This window comes from Salvelinus alpinus, chromosome 8 (assembly GCF_045679555.1).
Source record: "Salvelinus alpinus chromosome 8, SLU_Salpinus.1, whole genome shotgun sequence".
NCBI classification, from domain to species: Eukaryota; Metazoa; Chordata; class Actinopteri; order Salmoniformes; family Salmonidae; genus Salvelinus; species Salvelinus alpinus.
Window position 1 is genome coordinate 32,882,555 of NC_092093.1, and position 19,302 is coordinate 32,901,856.

Genomic DNA, 19,302 nt, shown 5'->3' on the forward strand with positions numbered 1-19,302 from the left:
TACAACCAGAAAGCATGGCTTAGAGCAAAATGGTGACTATATTGGAAGAAATGGCTAATAGCTGAGATATAATGAAGCAAACTGTGATGCAAAATTGATGTCTATTTATACCAAAAACTTAGTCTTTGCTAAATCAAAGTACTCAGCTAAACGTTAACAAAAGCGCAATTTTTTTGTCTAGTAACTTCTCTTTCCAAGATGTTGAGTTTTGTGAATTAAACATGGAGGAGTGGATTTAGGCACTGCAACAGCGATTTCCTTATTGGAAGAGCTGGTGCAGAAAAACAGTCTGTCCTCAAACAACTCAAGGATCCAGAGAGGCAGATATATAGTTTCCACCACCACACTGAAGTCTCACCTTCTCCAGGGATAGAATCTGTTGCCTCTGCCTGTCGTCTAGTGCGTGGGTCTTGTTCTGGAGGGCCCCGCGTTCCTCCTCTAGACGGATCACCTTGTCCTTCAGACGAGACTTCTCAGACTCCAGGTCCCGGATGGCTGCCTCGTGGGTCATCTGAGTGGCCTGCAGGCTGCCAATGTGACCTGGCAAGGAGGGAGATGGAGAGAGAGAGAGAATGAGAAACAGTCCAGCCAGACATTGTTATTATACTGGACAAAAATATAGACGCAACATGCAACAATTTCAAAGATTTCACTGAGTTACAGTTCATATGAGTCAAATGAAATGATTTTTTTAGGCCCTAATATATGGATTTCTCATGACTAGGAATATATTCTAGGAATATATTCATATCCTTTATCCCTTTACACTTGTGTGTATAAGGTAGTAGTTGTGGAATTGTTAGGTTAGATTACTTGTTGGTTATTACTGCATTGTCGGAACTAGAAGCACAAGCATTTCGCTACACTCGCATTAACATCTGCTAACCATGTGTATGTGACAAATACAATTTGATTTGATTTGATAGATATGCATCTGTTGGTCACAGATACCTTTAAAAAAAAAATGGGCCTCACAATGGGCCTCAGGATCTCGTCACGGTAATTTTGTGCATTCAAATTGCCATCGATAAAATGTAATTGTGTTTCGTTGTCCGTAGCTTATGCCTGCCCATACCATAACCCCACCAACACCATGGGGCACTCTGTTCACAACGGTGACATCAGCAAACCGCTCGCCCACACAACGCCATACACATGGTCTGCGGTTGTGAGGCAGGTTGGATGTCCTGCCAAATTCTCAAAACAACATCGGAGGCAGCTTATGGTAGAGAAATGAACATTCAATTCTCTGGTCACAGCTCTGGTGGACATTTCTGCAGTCAGTATGCCAATTGAACGTCTGTGGCATTGTGTTGTGTAACAAAACTGCACATTTTAGAGTGGCCTTTTATTGTCCCCAACTGTTTAATCAGATTCTTGATATATCACACCTGTCAGGTGGAAGGTTACCTGGGAAAAGGAGAAATGCTCACTAACAGCACAACAGGGATGCAAACATAGCCCAATCTCCTGTCAACAGGTATGCTAGCTGGAGCTGGAGCTACCTACTTCCAGAGTGAATAAAACACCTCTGTGGGTTCTCGTTTATTCTACCATCCATGGGCAATGTATCATAACAGTAGAAGAAAGAGAGCCGCATGACAGATAATAATTATTGTGAATAGACAGACGGAAGCCTACATAGGTTTCCTGTGCACCTGTTTAATTTCAGAGGGGCATAAAACCAAAGATACTTTTTTTTATTTTCTGAAAAGAACAGATGCAAGCTTGTGCAAAGGCTGCACATTTTTATTTTACTTATTTAATTATATTATTTTATATTTATATTATGTTTATATATATATTTGTACATTTTCGTGATATCCAAATCAAATCAAATCAAATGTTATTAGACACATGCGCCGAATACAACAGGTGTACAGTGAAATGCTTACTTACGAGCCCCTAACCAACAATGCAGTTAAAAAAATACAGATAGAATAAGAAATAAAAGCAACAAGTAATTAAAGAGCAGCAGTAAAATAACAATAGCGAGACTAAAAGAGGGGGGGGGGCAATGCAAATAGTCTGGGTAGTCATTTGATTAGGTGTTCAGGAGTCTTATGTCTTGGGGTAGAAGCTGTTTAGAAGCCTCTTGGACCCAGACTTGGCGCTCCGGTCCTGCTTGCCGTGCGGTAGTAGAGAGAACAGTCTATGACTTGGGTGGCTGGAGTCTTTGACAATTTTTAGGGCCTTCCTCTGACACCGACTGGTATAGAGGTCCTATAGACACCGACTGGTATAGAGGACTGGTATGTACTGGGCTGTATGCACTACCCTCTGTAGTGCCTTGCGGTCGGAGGCCGAGCAGTTGCCATACCAGGCAGTGATGCAACCAGTCAGGAGGCTCTCGATGGTGCAGCAGTAGAACCTTTTGAGGATCTGAGGACCCATGCCAAATCTTTTCAGTCTCCTGAGGGGAAATAGGTTTTGTCATTGCCCTCTTCATGACTGTCTTGGTGTGATTGGACCATGTTAGTCTGTTGGTGATGTGGACACCAAGGAACTTGAAGCTCTCAACCTACTCCACTGCAGACCCGTCGATGAGAATGGGGGCGTGCTCGGTCCTCTTTTTCCTGTAATCCACAATTAATCTCCTTTGTCTTGATCACGTTGAGGGAGAGGTTGTTGTCCTGGCACCACACAGCCAGGCCTCTGATTTCCTCCCTATAGGCTGTCTCGTCGTTGTCGGTGATCAGGCCTACCACTGTTGTGTTATTGGCAAACTTAATGATGGTGTTGGAATCGTGCCTGGCCATGCAGTCATGAGTGAACAGGGAGTACAGGAGGGGACTGAGCACGCACCCCTGAGTTGAGGATCAGCGTGGCAGATGTGTTGTTATCTACCCTTACCACCTGGGGGGCGGCCCGTCAGGAAGTCCAGGATCCAGTTGCAGAGGGAGGTGTTTAGTCCCAGGGTCCTTAGCTTATTGATGAGCTTTGAGGGTACTATGGTGTTGAACGCTGAGCTGTAGTCAATGAATAGCATTCTCACATAGGTGTTCCTTTTGTCCAGGTGAGAAAGGGCAGTGTGGAGTGCAATAGAGGTGCATCATCTGTGGATCTGTTGGGGCGGTATGCAAATTGGAGTGGGTCTAGGGTTCCTGGGATAATGGTGTTGTTGTGAGCCATGACCAGCATTTCGAAGCACTTCGTGGCTACAGACGTGAGTGCTACGGGTCAGTAGACGTTTAGGCAGGTTACCTTAATGTTCTTGGGCACAGGCACTATGGTGGTCTGCTTAAAACATGTTGGTATTACAGACTCGGACAGGGAGAGGTTGAAAATGTCAGTGAAGACACTTGCCAGTTGGTCAGTGCATGTTTGCAGTACACGTCCTGGTAATCCGTCTGGCCTGGTGGCCTTGTGAATGTTGACCTGTTTAAAGGTCTTACTCACATCGGCTTCGGAGAGCGTGATCGCACAGTCTTCCAGAACAGCTGGTGCTCTCATGCATGTTTCAGTGTTATTTGCCTCGAAGCGAGCATAGAAGTAGTTTAGCTCGTCTGGTAGGCTCGTAGCACTGGGCAGCTCTCGGCTGTGCTTCCCTTTGTAGTCTGTAATGGTTTGCAAGCCCCACCACATCCAATGAGCGTCAGAGCCGGTGTAGTACGATTCAATCTTAGTCCTGTATTGAAACTTTGCCTGTTTGATGGTTCGTCGGAGGGCATAGCGGGATTTCTTATAAGCTTCCAGGTTAGAGTCCCGCTCCTTGAAAGCGGCAGCTCTAGCCTTGAGCTCAGTGCGGATGTTGCCTGTAATCCACGGCTTCTGGTTGGGGTATGTACGTACGGTCACTGTGGGGACGACGTCGTCGATGCACTTATTGATGAAGCCAATGACTGATGTGGTGTACTCCTCAATGCCATCGGAGGAATCCCGGAACATATTCCAGTCTGTGCTAGCAAAACAGTCCTGTAGCTTAGCATCTGCTTCATCTGACCACTTTTATATTGATCTAGTCACTGGTGCTTCCTGCTTTCATTTTTGCCTCTAAGCAGGAATCAGGAGGATAAAATTATGGTCAGATTTGCCAAATGGAGGGCGAGGGAGAGCTTTGTATGCATCTCTGTGTGTGGAGTAAAGGTGGTCCAGAGTTTTTTTCCCCCTCTTGTTGCACATTTAACATGCTGATAGAAATTTGGTAAAACGGATTTAAGTGTCCCTGCATTAAAGTCCCCAGCTACCGCCTCTGGGTTAACGTTTTCTTGTTTGCTTATGGCAGAATACAGCTCATTCAATGCTGTCTTAGTGCCAGCCTCTGACTGTGGTGGTACGTAAACAGCTACGAAAAATAGTTTATCATGAGATACTCTACCTCAGGCGAGCAATTGCTCGAGACTTCCTTAGATATCGTGCAGCAGCTGTTATTTACAAAAATACATATTACACGTAGTTACAGTCTTGTACCATCGCTGCAACTCCCGCACTGTTTCAGCTCGCTTAACCCGGAAGCCAGCCACACCAATGTGTCGGAGGAAACACCATACTGTACACCTGGTGACCGTGTCAGCGTGCATGCGCCCGGCCCACCACAGGAGTCGCTAGAGCGCGATGGGACAAGGACATCCCGGCCCGGCCAAACCCTCTTCTAACCCGGACGACGCTGGGCAAACTGTGCGCCGCCTCATGGGTCTCCCGGTCGCGGCCGGCTGTGACACAGCCCGGGATCGAACCCGGATCTGTAGTGCCTTAGACCGCTGCGCCACTCGGGAGGCAAAGGCTGGTCAATTTGAACCAACATTATTTCACATTATTTCATGACTTGCTGAGATACTGATACTTCAATATTGGTGGGAATCATGTAGGACCAAGAGTGCAGTAGGCCACTATTCACTTGTGTTTTTCAGGTAGTGTAGTACTGTGGGTTGTAACAGAGAGAGGATGAAGGAGGAGAAGAGGATGCATAGGAAAAGAAAAGAGAAAGAGGAGGGAGAAAGTGCAGTACGGTGTAAACTGCCAATAACAGAGGGAGGAGGGGGTAAAGAGAGACGAGGGGAAGAGAAGGAGAGTGCAGCGTTTACCGCTAGGTTAAGAACCTTAATAGAGAGGAGGTGGGGAGGAGGGTGGCATGCTAACTCACTGGCTTTGAGGAGGATCTCTGTGGCCTGCTGCTGCACACGATCTCTGGTGGCCTCCAGCTCGCACTCGGCTTCCTTCTGTCGGATCTCCACGATCTCGGCATCCTGCGTCACCTCGTCCAGCTGTTTGCTCAAGTCCTGGAGCACAGACACAGAGCACAGGTTAGCCTACACTACCGAGGCACAGACACACCTACTGTAGCACAGGGCCAAGTCACTGTGTTCATTCACTCTCCCTAAACAATGAAACAGTATATATGACTCACTCACTCATACTCTCTAATTATCACTTAACGTTCTCTCTTTGTTTCTCCTTCTCTCTTATCACCATCACTCTCTTATTTAATTCCTGCATTTTCACTCTCTGTAGAGATGTAGAGAGAATAACCACTTTCATTCTTAATTGGACAGCGTTTACAGCATAGTGCATGTTGTCTACTGCTCTCAAGGACTGTTACTTAAGAAATAATACATCGGATTGGCCATGAAATAGACACTTAGCTTTACATTTCCCATGGGAATAAAGCCCATCTGCAAGTGGTGTTCTAATAAATATCTTGACTATTTTCTTTTTTTTTTTATCTGAAAAATCTGTATGGAGGAGTTGATGTCCTTTAAATTAATAGATTAAGGGACTACATTTCCTCAAGCAAGAATCTATTTCACTAACGGAATATCTGGGTGTTAACCACAGAAGTCTTGCCCAAAATCTATTTGATGATAAGATGGAGTATCTTAAGAGACAACTGTAGAGTACTTTTACAGCCCGGCTTTCTTTCTCCAAATTGTCTGCCATTCACTAGGCCTAAATTACGTCTGCATTCTTTGTAGAGGGACACAACATGTAGCTACAGTAAAATAAACATCTGGAAGTGAGTGAAACAGGGGATGCAATTTGATTGTCTAGTATGGTGTGATTTCCTATTCTGATTGGTCCGTAGGGTGTGATTTCCCTGATGAGCAGGTGCAGGTGTGTGTAATGAGCTGTTTAGGGAGAGAGGACATGCTTTAATCGCTCTCTCAGTTTGTTTTGTTTCTCTTAATGAAAAATCCAATTGTGGTGGCATGGCTGATATCATCGTGTCACACCTGCCTTCCTGGTAAGCAGTAGGCACCCATCTCATACTAAACTGACTGGATGGGCTCCTGGGAGCTATCCATATAACACAGTCTGATAAATTAGCTAGCTAACAAAGACCCACCAATACATGTTACGGGGACTAGGTCTTTGGTTTACTGAAAGGGAATATCTTTAGTAACCAGTATTATTAAATTACAATTAAATCATACTGGGATTTTCAGGATTATCACTCAGGTAATTGCCCAAAAAAAGGAAACACTTCCTGAATGAATTAAGCAATTCAAATCCCATCATGCTTAGGGTCAAGTATAGAAAGTTGCCCATTATTTTGGCTACCATGGCTAGAAGAGATCTCAGTGACTTTGAAAGAGGGGTTTCAAAGGTAGTTTAAAGAGCGTGTGTGTCTCAGTCAACAGAGCTCAACTTAACTGAATACTTATAGGACATTCTGGTGCGGCGCCTGAGATAGCGTTTTCCACCACCCACAAGAAAACACCAAATGATGGAATTTCTTGTGGAAGAATGGAGTCGAATCCCTCCAACAGAGTTCCAGACACTTGTAGAATCTATGCCAAGGGGCATTGAATCTGTTCATGTTGGCCCAACGCCCTATAAAGGCACTATGTTGGCATTTCCTTTATTTTGGCAGTTACCTGTATTAAATGCTTTCTGGGCTAAACGAAAGATTACTGTAATAATACAACATCAACGCTAGCTACATATCTTCTACTATGAAGTGGACATGTGTATCTTTTTAAGACTAATAGCTTTGGGGCCTTTCATTGGGACATTTAAGCCACCGAGGGGTATCTCCACAGCCTATCTTACCTTGGTGTTGCTCTCGGCTGCAGTGAGCGAGGCCTGCAACTTGTGGGACTTCTCCCTGTGTTCCCGGGCCTCCTCCTGCACCCTCTGCAGCTCAGAGCGCAGCTTCCCCAGGGTCTTCTGCAGCGCTGCCTCCTGCATGTGGAACTCCCTCCGCAGCTCCGCCTCAGTCTTCTTCCAGGCCTGCAGGTTGTCTGCGGTGAGCTGCTGCGTACGCTTCATGGCCTCCAGTTCGCGCTCGTAGAAGGCCTGGGCCTTGTTGAGCTTGGCCTCATACTCCTCCACCAGCCTCTTCTTGTCCCCCTTCACTTCCTCCACGCGCTCCGACAGGGACTCCACCTCAGCCTTGTGCAGCTGGCCCAGTTTCTCCTGGTCCTTGCTGTGGTTCTGGTTCTGGCTCTGGTGGCTGCGGAGCAGCTCCGACACCTCCTGCCGATGGTTGGCCTTCAGCTCCTCCACCGCCAGCTTCTTCTCCTGCTCAAACTGGGCCTGCGCCGTGCCGAAGAAGCGCAGTTTCTCCTCGAACGAGCGCCGCATCTCCTCCACCTCGCGGGACATGGTGACAACACGCTGTGTGTGCTGAGCCTCGGTGCACAGCTGCATGTCCTCCACGCGCTGCCGGTAGGTCTCGAACTCGGCGAGGGCCTGGCGCTTCATGCGCTCATGCAGCTCCATGGACTCCTCCATTGACTGGATGCGCTGCTTCAGGTCCATCTCGTCACTGATCTTGCCCTTGTACTGCATGATCTTCTCCCGCGTCTCCGACAGGATCTGCTGCACCTCCTCCTCGTGCGCCTCCTTCAGTATCTGGATGGCCGCCTCGTGCTCGTCGTTCTTGGTGTTGAGGGCGTAGATTACCTGGGGAGGCGGGAAGAAAATTAGAATGGGAGACAGGATAGAACAAACGCATATCCAATGGCTTTGAACGGGTGCTGGAGATCAAAGTAAATGTCCCTCAGCAAAAAACCTGTATGGTGACATGTTAGCAGTCTTCTCCGGTTCAGGCGATAAAAGTAGCCTTAATGTACATCAGCAAGAAAGTTCAAACTTTGTATGATGATATGATAGCACTGTCCTGAAAATAAAAGGTTTATCATGACATTAACTGTCTGACTACAGTCATAAAACACTTATGAGACGCATGATTGACAGTTGAGTGACTGGCTGACCTTTACTCCCCCAAAATGACTTCCAACTGAAAGCCCGGATAATCTGACTACAAAGTGATTTTGGGAGAAAATGAGTTTTACATTTACAGTCTAAGAGCCATGAGAAATGTCCCCTAATCTAATCCTCCCCCTACTGATCCAGGGTGTTTGCTCCGGGCTGCTGCCCTACGGAATAATGCTATTTGTTTTCTCACCAGATACACACATCCAATAATACATCATGCTGAACAGTTGAATACTTTTGATAATCCTTGTTTACTTAGTACAAAAGCCTGTCATCACAATAAGAGAAAAGAAACGAAAAATAAAAAGCCCTTTTCTGAGAATTATATCTATATTTTGTACACCAGGGTGAAAACAGGGGAAGGACAGTGACGTTCTTAAATGTGTTGCCAACGTGCCAGTGTTTTTGATATGCAAAACTCTTTATAATATGTTTAAACAGACTTCTTTTGTTATCACCCTTAAGATTGTCTGTTACGGCTCTTCATCAAATGATAGTAAATGCAACACATTGCACCCAACCAGGTAGGACAACATTTTTATCAAAGGTTTATTCAAGAAAATACAAAACCACCAGGGATTCCTGGCTTCCTATTGTAACCTCCCCTGCAATCCTTCAATCACATTCTCGTGTCTCAAAGAAGATAAGAGGCCTATGCAGCAGTATCTCAGCTCAATACCCATTAGAGACCTTAGGCCTAATCATATCCATCCTTTAGATAACATAATAATGTCCTTGTTGAAATGCATTTTAGGGGAATGAAAGGACCCCAGCTTGTGAAGTTTCTCACAAGCGATGAGGGGCTGAGTCGGAATTCATTTCCATAATTGTTTTGACAAATGATTAGGGGAGAAAGCTAAAAGTTCTGTGCCTATCTGTTGTTAGTGCGGCAATCTAGCCAGCCACATGTGGAGAGAGAGAGAGAGAGAGAGAGAGAGAGGTCTGTGGTCCCATGGTCTCAGCAGGTGAGATGGCTTTGGCAGAGAACCGTGATGTGGTGTCATCATTCCATAATGGATTCTCCCCTCCATTTGACCTGAGAGGAACCCAGGACTACCTCCCATATAGCCTCCGTCCATTTTATCTCTCTCACGCAGCCAGGCACGGCTCAGCACCGTCAGCTCCTGCAGCACGGACCCTACAGCCATTTAGTAGAGCCAAGGGCTTTGGAATGAGCTTACTCAGCATTCTTCCAGGATTCTCTTCAAAAAAGAGAGCGAGAGATGAACTGACTTAGGCGTATGTGTTCTGCTTCAAATAGAACGCAAACGAAATGCACTGACAAGAGTGAAACAAATCAACGTCAAAGTTCTGCATCGATTGCAGACTCATCAAAGTATTGCTGCTGCCTGTCTTTTTCTTTATCACGATTCTAGCCGTTTCCCAAAACCCATATCCTCCTTCTTTAATTAAAAGGCTACCCTCTGCTCCCGAACCATTTGGTTAGGCTCCATGTGTTATTACCATCATCCATCCCCACCTCCCCAGGTGAGATCAATGTGTGGTTCTGCTGGCTGAGATGTTGTCATAATGACAGTGACTGGGCTAATGAATAAGACAGCACTTAAAGAGCACAGAGCAGTACAAAATAGATTTTTGTACGACGCATTGTGAACGCTGAATCTGTGATTGCAGATGGATGCATTCATCACTGACGGATGAACCCAATATAACACTGGCTGCTTAGTAGTCAGCCTGAAACATGAGCTGAAAGCCCCAAGAGTGGGCCTAGACCTACTTACCGCTAGCTACGAATGTGTTCGCTAACTGTCTCAATCTTAACACTAAGCTCCAATAATTGCTTAAAGGTGAGCCTTATTCATGTTCCCAGAACGGTTTGAGGATGCTGAAGACTGAGAAGAAAGGGTAATCTCTTAGATCACAAAAGGCAAAGACATCTCAAGGCAACACTGGAGGCTCTGGGTTAAGTTTCCAGAGCGAACTACTCAGCATTGCCCATCTCACATACTCTGGAATACAGAATTATGATACACAAAGGAGTATGGATCTGAATTATTGCCATAAATGAATGATGACCAGTAATCCCAGGTAGCAAGATGTCGATATGGAAGTGAACAGCGGGTGTCAAACTCAAAGCCCCCTAGTTGTGGATGTTAATCTTTGGGCTGAAGCCAGCATGTTCGGCACATAAAGAGGCATCCCTCTAGTGGTGTGGGGGCTGTGCTTTGGCAAAGTGGGTGGGGTTATATCCTTCCTGTTTGGCCCTGTCCGGGGGTATCATCGGATGGGGCCACAGTGTCTCCTGACCCCTCCTGTCTCAGCCTCCAGTATTTATGCTGCAGTAGTTTCTGTGTCGGGGGGCTAAGGTCAGTTTGTTATATCTGGAGTACTTCTCCTGTCTTATCCGGTGTCCTGTGTGAATTTAAGTATGCTCTCTCTAATTCACTCTCTCTCTTTCTTTCTCTCTCTCGGAGGACCTGAGCCCTAGGACCATGCCTCAGGACTACCCGGCATGATGACTCCTTGCTGTCCCCAGTCCACCTGGCCGTGCTGTTGCTCCAGTTTCAACTGTTCTGCCTGCGGCTCTGTAACCCTGACCTGTTCACCGGATGTGCTACCTGTCCCAGACCTGCTGTTTTCAACTCTCTAGAGACAGCAGGAGCGGTAGAGATACTCTCAATGATCGGCTATGAAAAGCCAACTGACATTTACTCCTGAGGTGCTGACTTGTTGCACCCTCAACAACTACTGTGATTATTATTATTTGACCATGCTGGTCATTTATGAACATTTGAACATCTTGGCCATGTTCTGTTATAATCTCCACCCGGCACAGCCAGAAGAGGACTGGCCACCCCTCATAGCCTGGTTCCTCTCTAGGTTTCTTCCTAGGTTTTGGCCTTTCTAGGGAGTTTTTCCTAGTCACCGTGCTTCTCCACCTGCATTGCTTGCTGTTTGGGGTTTTAGGCTGGGTTTCTGTACAGCACTTTGAGATATCAGCTGATGTAAGAAGGGTTATATAAATAAATGTGATTTGATTTGATCATCTGCCCCAAAAAGGGAGGGCTCAGCTCAGGTCTGAGAAATCCAATGCTTCTCCTCCTCTAATGGCACTGGTGATTGAATCACTCCTACCGCCCAGTGCAGGGGTCATTACTAATGTCTGAACATCAGCAAATGAGACCTTGATGATAGCGATTATCAAAGGGTGGCTATTTGAAGAATCTCAAATATAAAACATATTTAGATTTGTTTAACACTTTTTTGGTTACTACTTCATTCCATGTGTTATTTCATAGTTTTGATGTCTTCACTATTATTCTACAATGCAGAAAATAGTAAAAATAAAGAAAAACTATTTTGACCGGTAGTGTATGTACGACAGGGTTTTCCATTTCCCGCCAATATCCAGCAACTTCGCACAACCATTGAAGAGTGGGGCAACATTCCACAGGCCACAATCAACAGCCTGAGCAAACCAAAGCAAAGGCGATGTGTCGCCATGCATGAGGCAAATGGTGGTCACCCCCAATACTGACTGTTTTTCTGATGCACGCCCCTACATTTTTCTTTATGGTATATTTGACCAACATATGCATATCTATATTCCCAGTCATGTGAAATCCCTAGATTTGGGCCTAATTTATTTATTTCAATTGACTGATTTCCTTATATGAACTGTAACTCCCTAAAATCTTTGAAATTGTTGCAGGTTGCATTTATATTTTTGTTCAGTGTAGCTTTGAGCGGTTATATCTCAAAGGACAGCCCTGCAGTGTGCCTGTCCGCCATCAATGCCTCGGTCATGTCATTGACTGTCTGTATCCTACTATAATAGGATGCAGTTGCAGCCAACATAAAAGCCAATCTTGCTCATGTGACTTTAGAATATTTCCAGTTTTGTAAACTTAATTCCTAACTTGTATTCACTATTCAGTATTAGTTGGACTAAGTCACGTACAAATATACCGCATCAACCACTTCAGAGGCTCCTTAAAGAAGTGAGATGCTGATTTGCAAAGCTACTGAATATGCATTAAGTGTGGAAATGGATTTAATGAAGTCGAAAGATAGTGCTAATTAGAGTCATTATAGGCACAGTTTTCACTAAACTGCAAGGTGCACCTAAAATCCAGGAGGTAATTAAGGCAGATAAGGGGGTAGCACAGGGCCAGCTCTGTAAACTGTTCTTTGTTTCATACAGAGGGAACACTGACTGGAACTTTGCTATGCTGAGCAGATTCTCCAGTAGTGTGACACCAAAATTCCCCCACTGCAGCATTTACATGGCCTGATTGTGAATAAGTTTCTTTTAAAAGCCTGACTTAGCAATACATAATATAAATCAAATCAAATCAAATCAAATCAATGCTGCAGTAGTTTATGTGTCGGGGGGCTCGGGTCAGTCTGTTATATCTGGAGTACTTCTCCTGTCTTATCCGGTGTCCTGTTTTAAAAGCCTGACTTAGCAATACATAATATATTATTTTTCTCCAAGGTCATATTAAATGGAAGTGTTTGGCGTACCTTAAAGGTTGCTCAAATCGAATAGTTAGCCTAATTTCAGTTTATGTGACAAAACAAGCAGTGTAGAGAATCTGACAATTAATCTTAATGGTTGTACAGTCTTCTCAAATAAAACTGTGAAGGACCTCGGCGTTACTCTGGACCCTGATCTCTCTTTTGACAAACATATCAAGACTGTTTCAAGGACAGCTTTTTTCCATCTACGTAACATTGCAAAAATCTGAAACTTTCTGTACAAAAATGATGCAGAAAAATTAATCCATGCTTTTGTTACTTCTAGGTTAAACTACTGCAATGCTCTACTTTCCGGCTACCCGGATAAAGCACTAAATAAACTTCAGTTAGTGCTAAATACGGCTGCTAGAATCCTGACTAGAACCCAACATTTTTATCATATTACTCCAGTGCTAGCCTCCCTACACTGACTTCCTGTTAAGGCAAGAGCTGATTTCAAGGTTTTACTGCAAACCTACAAAGCATTACATGGGCTTGCTCCTACCTATCTTTCCAATTTGGTCCTGCCGTACATACCTACACGTACGCTCCGGTCACAAGACGCAGGCCTCCTAATTGTCCCTAAAATTTCTAAGCAAACAGCTGGAGGCAGGGCTTTCTCATATAGAGCTCCATTTTTATGGAATGGTCTGCCTACCCATGTGAGAGACGCAGACTCAGTCTCAACCTTTAAGTCTTTACTGAAGACTCATCTCTTCAGTGTGTCATATGATTGAGTGTAGTCTGGCCCAGGAGTGTGAAGGTGAACGGAAAGGCTCTGGAGCAACGAACCGCCCTTGTTGTCTCTGCCTGGCCGGTTCCCCTCTCTCCACTAGGATTCTCTGCCTCTAACCCTATTACAGGGGCTGAGTCACTGGCTTACAGGTGCTCTTCCATGCCGTCCCTAGGAGGGGTGCGTCACTTGAGTGGGTTGAGTCACTGACGTGATCTTCCTGTCTGGGTTGGCGCCCCCCCCCCCCCCCCTTGGGTTGTGCCGTGGCGGAGATCTTTGTGGGCTATACTCGGCCTTGTCTCAGGATGGTAAGTTGGTGGTTGAAGGTATCCCTCTAGTGGTGTGGGGGCTGTGCTTTGGCAAAGTGGGTGGGGTTATATCCTGCCTGTTTGGCCCTGTCCGGGGGTATCATCGGATGGGGCCACAGTGTCTCCTGACCCCTCCTGTCTCAGCCTCCAGTATTTATGCTGCAGTAGTTTATGTGTCGGGGGGCTCGGGTCAGTCTGTTATATCTGGAGTACTTCTCCTGTCTTATCCGGTGTCCTGTGTGAATTTAAGTATGCTTTCTCTAATTCTCTCTTTCTCTCTTTCTTTCTTTCTCTCTCTCGGAGGACCTGAGCCCTAGGACCATGCCTCAGGACTACCCGGCATGATGACTCCTTGCTGTCCCCAGTCCACCTGGCCGTGCTGCTGCTCCAGTTTCAACTGTTCTGCCTGCGGCTATGTAACCCTGACCTGTTCACCGGATGTGCTACCTGTCCCAGACCTGCTGTTTTCAACTCTCTAGAGACAGCAGGAGCGGTAGAGATACTCTCAATGATCGGCTATGAAAAGCCAACTGACATTTACTCCTGAGGAGCTGACTTGTTGCACCCTCGACAACTACTGTGATTATTATTATTTGACCATGCTGGTCATTTATGAACATTTGAACATCTTGGCCATGTTCTGTTATAATCTCCACCCGGCACAGCCAGAAGAGGACTGCCCACCCCTCATAGCCTGGTTCCTCTCTATGTTTCTTCCTAGGTTTTGGTCTTTCTAGGGAGTTTTTCCTAGCCACCGTGCTTCTACACCTACATTGCTTGCTGTTTGGGGTTTTAGGCTGGGTTTCTGTACAGCACTTTGAGATATCAGCTGATGTAAGAAGGGCTATATAAATACATTTGATTTGATTTGAATCATTGTACCATCTAAACCGCTGTGAAATATATTTTCAATAACCAAAAATATTGTATTTTTAGCTGTTTGGTGTACAAAACCAAAAGTAAAAGATGCAAAAACAAAACTTAAGAGCGGGAAGCATAGAAATAGCACACATAGACTTGCTTTCAATTAGAATGACAGATCTATAACTCACATTTCTATGTGAATTTGGTCAGGTCACCCAAAAAGTTACATGTTGCAGCTTTAAGCCTCTCATAGACAGAAGATGAAGGTTTACGTACATAGGCAGTAGTAGCTTAACAGTCTTTACACAAGTCATTGTGTGATCTTATCTAAGGCAGGTTTGATTGGCTGTGGCCCTTTATTAAGTAATAGGTCGGCGTGTGAAGGGAGGCCTTCATGGGGTGCCTGCCATCTCTATCTAGAAGGGGGGCTGAGTATGAGAGTGGATGTATGAATGTTTATGTTCATCCTTCATTCTATACTGGTTCGTATCATAATCAGGGCTGTTACGGTGACCATATTACCGCCACACAATGGCGGTCACTAGTCATGACTGCAGTCAAATTCCACATGACCATTTAGTCACGGTAACTAGGCTTCTCCAAAACTGCGCTCAGATGCTTCTTTTGGTCATTAGTAGTCTACCAAACTTGCTAACTGCTAGTCACTAATGGCCTGGTACTCAGCACTCTTATTGTCCCTCTAATCACTCTGACATCAATGCAAATGTGATAAAAAATCGAATCAAACACTTCATGAGAGCCCATGAACTCATGTTGTAAAACATTTCATTGGGCTATGCAATTGCGTGAGAAAACAGAGTGATGGCCGCTAATAAAAAGATGAGTATCCCATTAGCTTTCTATAGGCTAGGCCTACTATATTTATTTCTCAACTTCCCTAATATTAAGCACATTGCTTCTCTTTACAACAGGAGTATAGCCTACCTGGCTGGCATGAAAATAAACCACAGGAAAAGCGTCCTCCATTCGCTATTCAAGTGCATAGGTTACATGTATTTTTCCCCCTACCCCTGTTCCGACAAGTGCATGATAACAGTCCACTCTAAATCAAAACTAATTTCACACATATATTATTTAGTATATGTAAAGACAAGAATAAATGAAGAATAGTCTGATGGGTGACAATATTATCACTTGTGAATGATGTATTATCACTTGTGAATGATGACCAGAGTTTGCAGTAAGACAAGAAACAGAGCAATACTTTTTTGTTGTTGTGACTTTTTCAAATCATAGTCGCACACCTCATGTAGCCTAAGCCTATATGTTTCAATAAGGTTTGTATCATAACTAATGTGGCCAAATAACTCCAAACGTAGCCTATTGGCCTAGGACCCATGGAACAGGGTTAGAGAGCACATAGCTTACAGACCCTAGTGAAAGGTGTGTTCTTATAAATCCAGTCATTGTGCAATCGCGTGTGAAAACAGAGTTTTGAATGGCAACTATTTATTTAAAAGAGGACCACAGCTTTCTCCTGTTGCTATATTTATTGCTCAATTCTTAAAATTAAGCACATAAATCCGTTTTACAACTGGTGTAGTCGAACTGGCCTAAATAGGCGGAACGTGAGTTTCAAGTTTGGGGGAGATCATTATATGGGTTTTCATATAAAGTTAACCAAGTCAGTAACCACACCCACATGAGCATAGATATTACGTCGGCGCCCTTTTCTCTGAAGTGTATAAAACCCACTCCTGACGAAATTCACATTCGACTAGAAAACATGTAGCTGATGCTTCATGTGAAATGGTTAAGAACTACAATAGGCCACGGAGACCATACCGCGGCCACGGAGACCGCGTAGGGTTGGCTACGCGGCTGGAAATGATTAAACTCTGAGACTATCGATCGCTACAGAATAAGCGAGAAATTCTAGACGTCAAATTACTAGTCTGCAGCTACAAATGACATAAACCTAGAACGAAAATACAGACAACAGCCGAAGCATCTATTCTTCCGAATGGTACTCTGAAGTATCCATTCTAACCACCGACAACCACGAAAGACATTGTGACTTCTGGGAGTTAACCAGAGATTCTGATGAACTCTACAGGACGATCGAGTATTCCAACAGAGAAGACAACAACGGCATACCGATGTAAATATATGCATTGCAATTATTCTCAAATGAGCGGCCATTCATGTGCAAAGGGTTAGCATTTCAATGATTATAATTATCCACTGTGTGTAGTGAATCCATTTTGTCTTTCCTGCTCTCTGTCCCCAACCCTTTCCTTTGTCTACCAAGCCGTCATATCTGCTTAGCCCACTAGGGACTTTTCTATCATTGTTAGTAACCAGTATCTACTGTTTGTTTGTTATGTATTTCTGTGATTAGTAAGTTAGTAAATAAATTATTAAGCCATTTTGTTGTGGCTAATGTTAGCTAAGCTAAGGGTTAAGGTTAGGGTTAGGTTTAGGGGTTAAGGTTAGGGAACATGCTGGCTAAGTAGTTAAAGGGTTAGGTTTAGGAGTTAGGTTAAATGGTTGGTAAAAGGTTGGGCTTGGGGAAAGGGTAAGCCAACATGCTAAGTAGTTGCAAGGTAGCTAATTAGCGAAAATGCTAGTTATCAATGATGAGATTCAAACACACAACCTTTGGGTTGCTAGACACCCACCCATCCTTCCCAACCAACCTCCCTTCTATCTCCCTCCTATCATTTCTGTCTTAAGTAACCTACGGTCTTTATCTGTGATTGAAATGCACTGTATACAAAATCGTTTATTGCACATGAAAAAATATATTTTTTCGTGTGCCTGTCACAAATTTCCAATAAGCAATTTGTGTCTATTTCACAATAATCTGTGATACTGGGTTGCTAATAATATAACTCAATCACTGTTCAAAAATAAAATGTTCAATGCATGGCTAAGTGGGTACAGTGTAGAGTAGGCCTACGCTATATCAGATACATTTATTTATTCTTTGCATGTAAAAAATGTGCCCTTTTATAAACACAGTTAATGCAATTCTACTACACTTTATTTATGACTGGAGCAGTGGCGATTTTAGCATGGAAATCTTAGTGGGGCAAAGTCCAAAAAATGTTTTTAGATGCATGCCAGCAAAGCCACTAAACAATACATGAATTGCACTATGATGGTAACAAACAGTGCCCACAAACTGTTAGGGCCTACACAAAGCTGTCCAACAGCAAGAGCTTTCTTTTCAGCACCATGGAGTGAATCCTTACCTCCACTCTGGTAGCAAAACAGTTCATTCAGCTTCATTTACTCCCTTTTTAAAAAACCTAGCTGATATGGGTGACTTACTCAAACAAATGTGGTTTCTACTGACATCTGAGATGTTCAAACTATGGCATAAGGGAATTATGAGCGGATAAGACGCAATCCGTAATTTGGTTAAGACATTAATGAGCGCGCTAAAACGGACATAGTCAATATAACTATTTGTTTAGCACTTTTGAAATGTACAGCAACAGAATTCAGAACACGGGCTGTTCTTACAGTATTCTCCCTGTACACCAAGTCAGAAACGTAGGATAAATAAAGGGGGCATGTAAGCAGACAATGAAAGCTTTTACAATATTTGATGAGAACATTTCTCTAAAACAGACTATAGGCTACATGTGCACCACCAAGTCAGAACAGTAGGCTAAGTTATGAGGGGGAAAGGGACCAAATTATTAGGGTGAGGCACATGAGCTACTAACAGCTTACTACACAACATACACTTAGTATTATTTTTTTAGCTACAGTCTGCATATCTCCCTGGCATATTACATAATTTATGCAGCAGCATACAATACATTTTTGGACTCACCTTGTTGTGCTGTAATCACTTGAACTGGGAGGTGGCGCAGCAGTCCTTGTGGGCAAATTTTGTCATCAAACTTTGTCACCAAAGTCTGGAATTCTCTGGTTTTATGGTGCTTTCAAGACAACTGGGAACTCAGAAAGGTTAAATCATGACGTCGGTGGTCTTCAGGTCAGAGGTCTAGAAAGAGGCCTGAGTTCCCGACTTGGAATTCCGAGTTGGATGATTGTTCAAAACTTATTTTACCAGTCGGAGCTAGTTTTTTTTCAGAGTTCCCAGTTGTCTTGAAATCACTGAAGTCTGAGATTTCCCAGTTCAGAGTTTCCAGTTGTTTTGAACGTGGCAGAAGTCATGCTGGATTGACAGTGTGGCCAATGTTTTCAACATTTTCTGGCCCATAGTGTTGCATATGAATATTTATCTTTTTAAGCTTGGCAAAGAGACCCTTAAACCCAGACTTGGACCATACACCCACTCCACTGAATAACAGGCTAGTGATTGCTTTGCAACGCTTGCAGTTAGCCACTGATTCCTTCCAAACCACTTGTTGTGTAATTTTTATCTCCAATGGCCGATGAGCACCGATACATTTTATCTATAATCTATTTTGAATGATTGTATTTATTTCTGTATAGACAGGAGTAGTCTAATTAGGCTATATAACTCTGGCTATTTCATTAAATTTACTTTAGGACAAGCTTAGCTTCCCCTATCCTTATGGATGTGCCACCTATGCTTGCATATTAAACATTTTACTGCATGTAACCTCCATTCATTCACTATTCGAGTGTAGGCTACGGATTACATGTTTTTTTTGTAAACCATTCTAATCCAAAATAATTCCACACATATATATTAGTAGCCTATATGTAAAGATCAGATTAAATTAAGAATAGGCTGATGGGTGAGAATATTATCAAGTGCTTGTCAAATTGTGAATGAGAGACTGATGA

At 43.9% G+C, this 19,302-nt stretch overlaps 1 protein-coding gene across 5 annotated transcripts in view; it reads right to left on the reverse strand.

The window, feature by feature from the left end:
* LOC139582985 (protein FAM184A-like) overlaps positions 1-19,302 on the reverse strand; it is a 183,296-nt gene that overhangs the window by 78,421 nt on the left and 85,573 nt on the right. For all 5 annotated transcript variants that reach the window (XM_071413547.1, XM_071413546.1, XM_071413549.1 and 2 more), the window contains 3 exons: positions 6,991-7,845; positions 5,084-5,219; positions 359-540 (listed from right to left, as the gene is read on the reverse strand). In XM_071413547.1, coding sequence (XP_071269648.1) covers positions 359-540; positions 5,084-5,219; positions 6,991-7,845 — 1,173 coding nt within the window. The remainder of the gene's footprint in view (positions 1-358; positions 541-5,083; positions 5,220-6,990; positions 7,846-19,302) is intronic.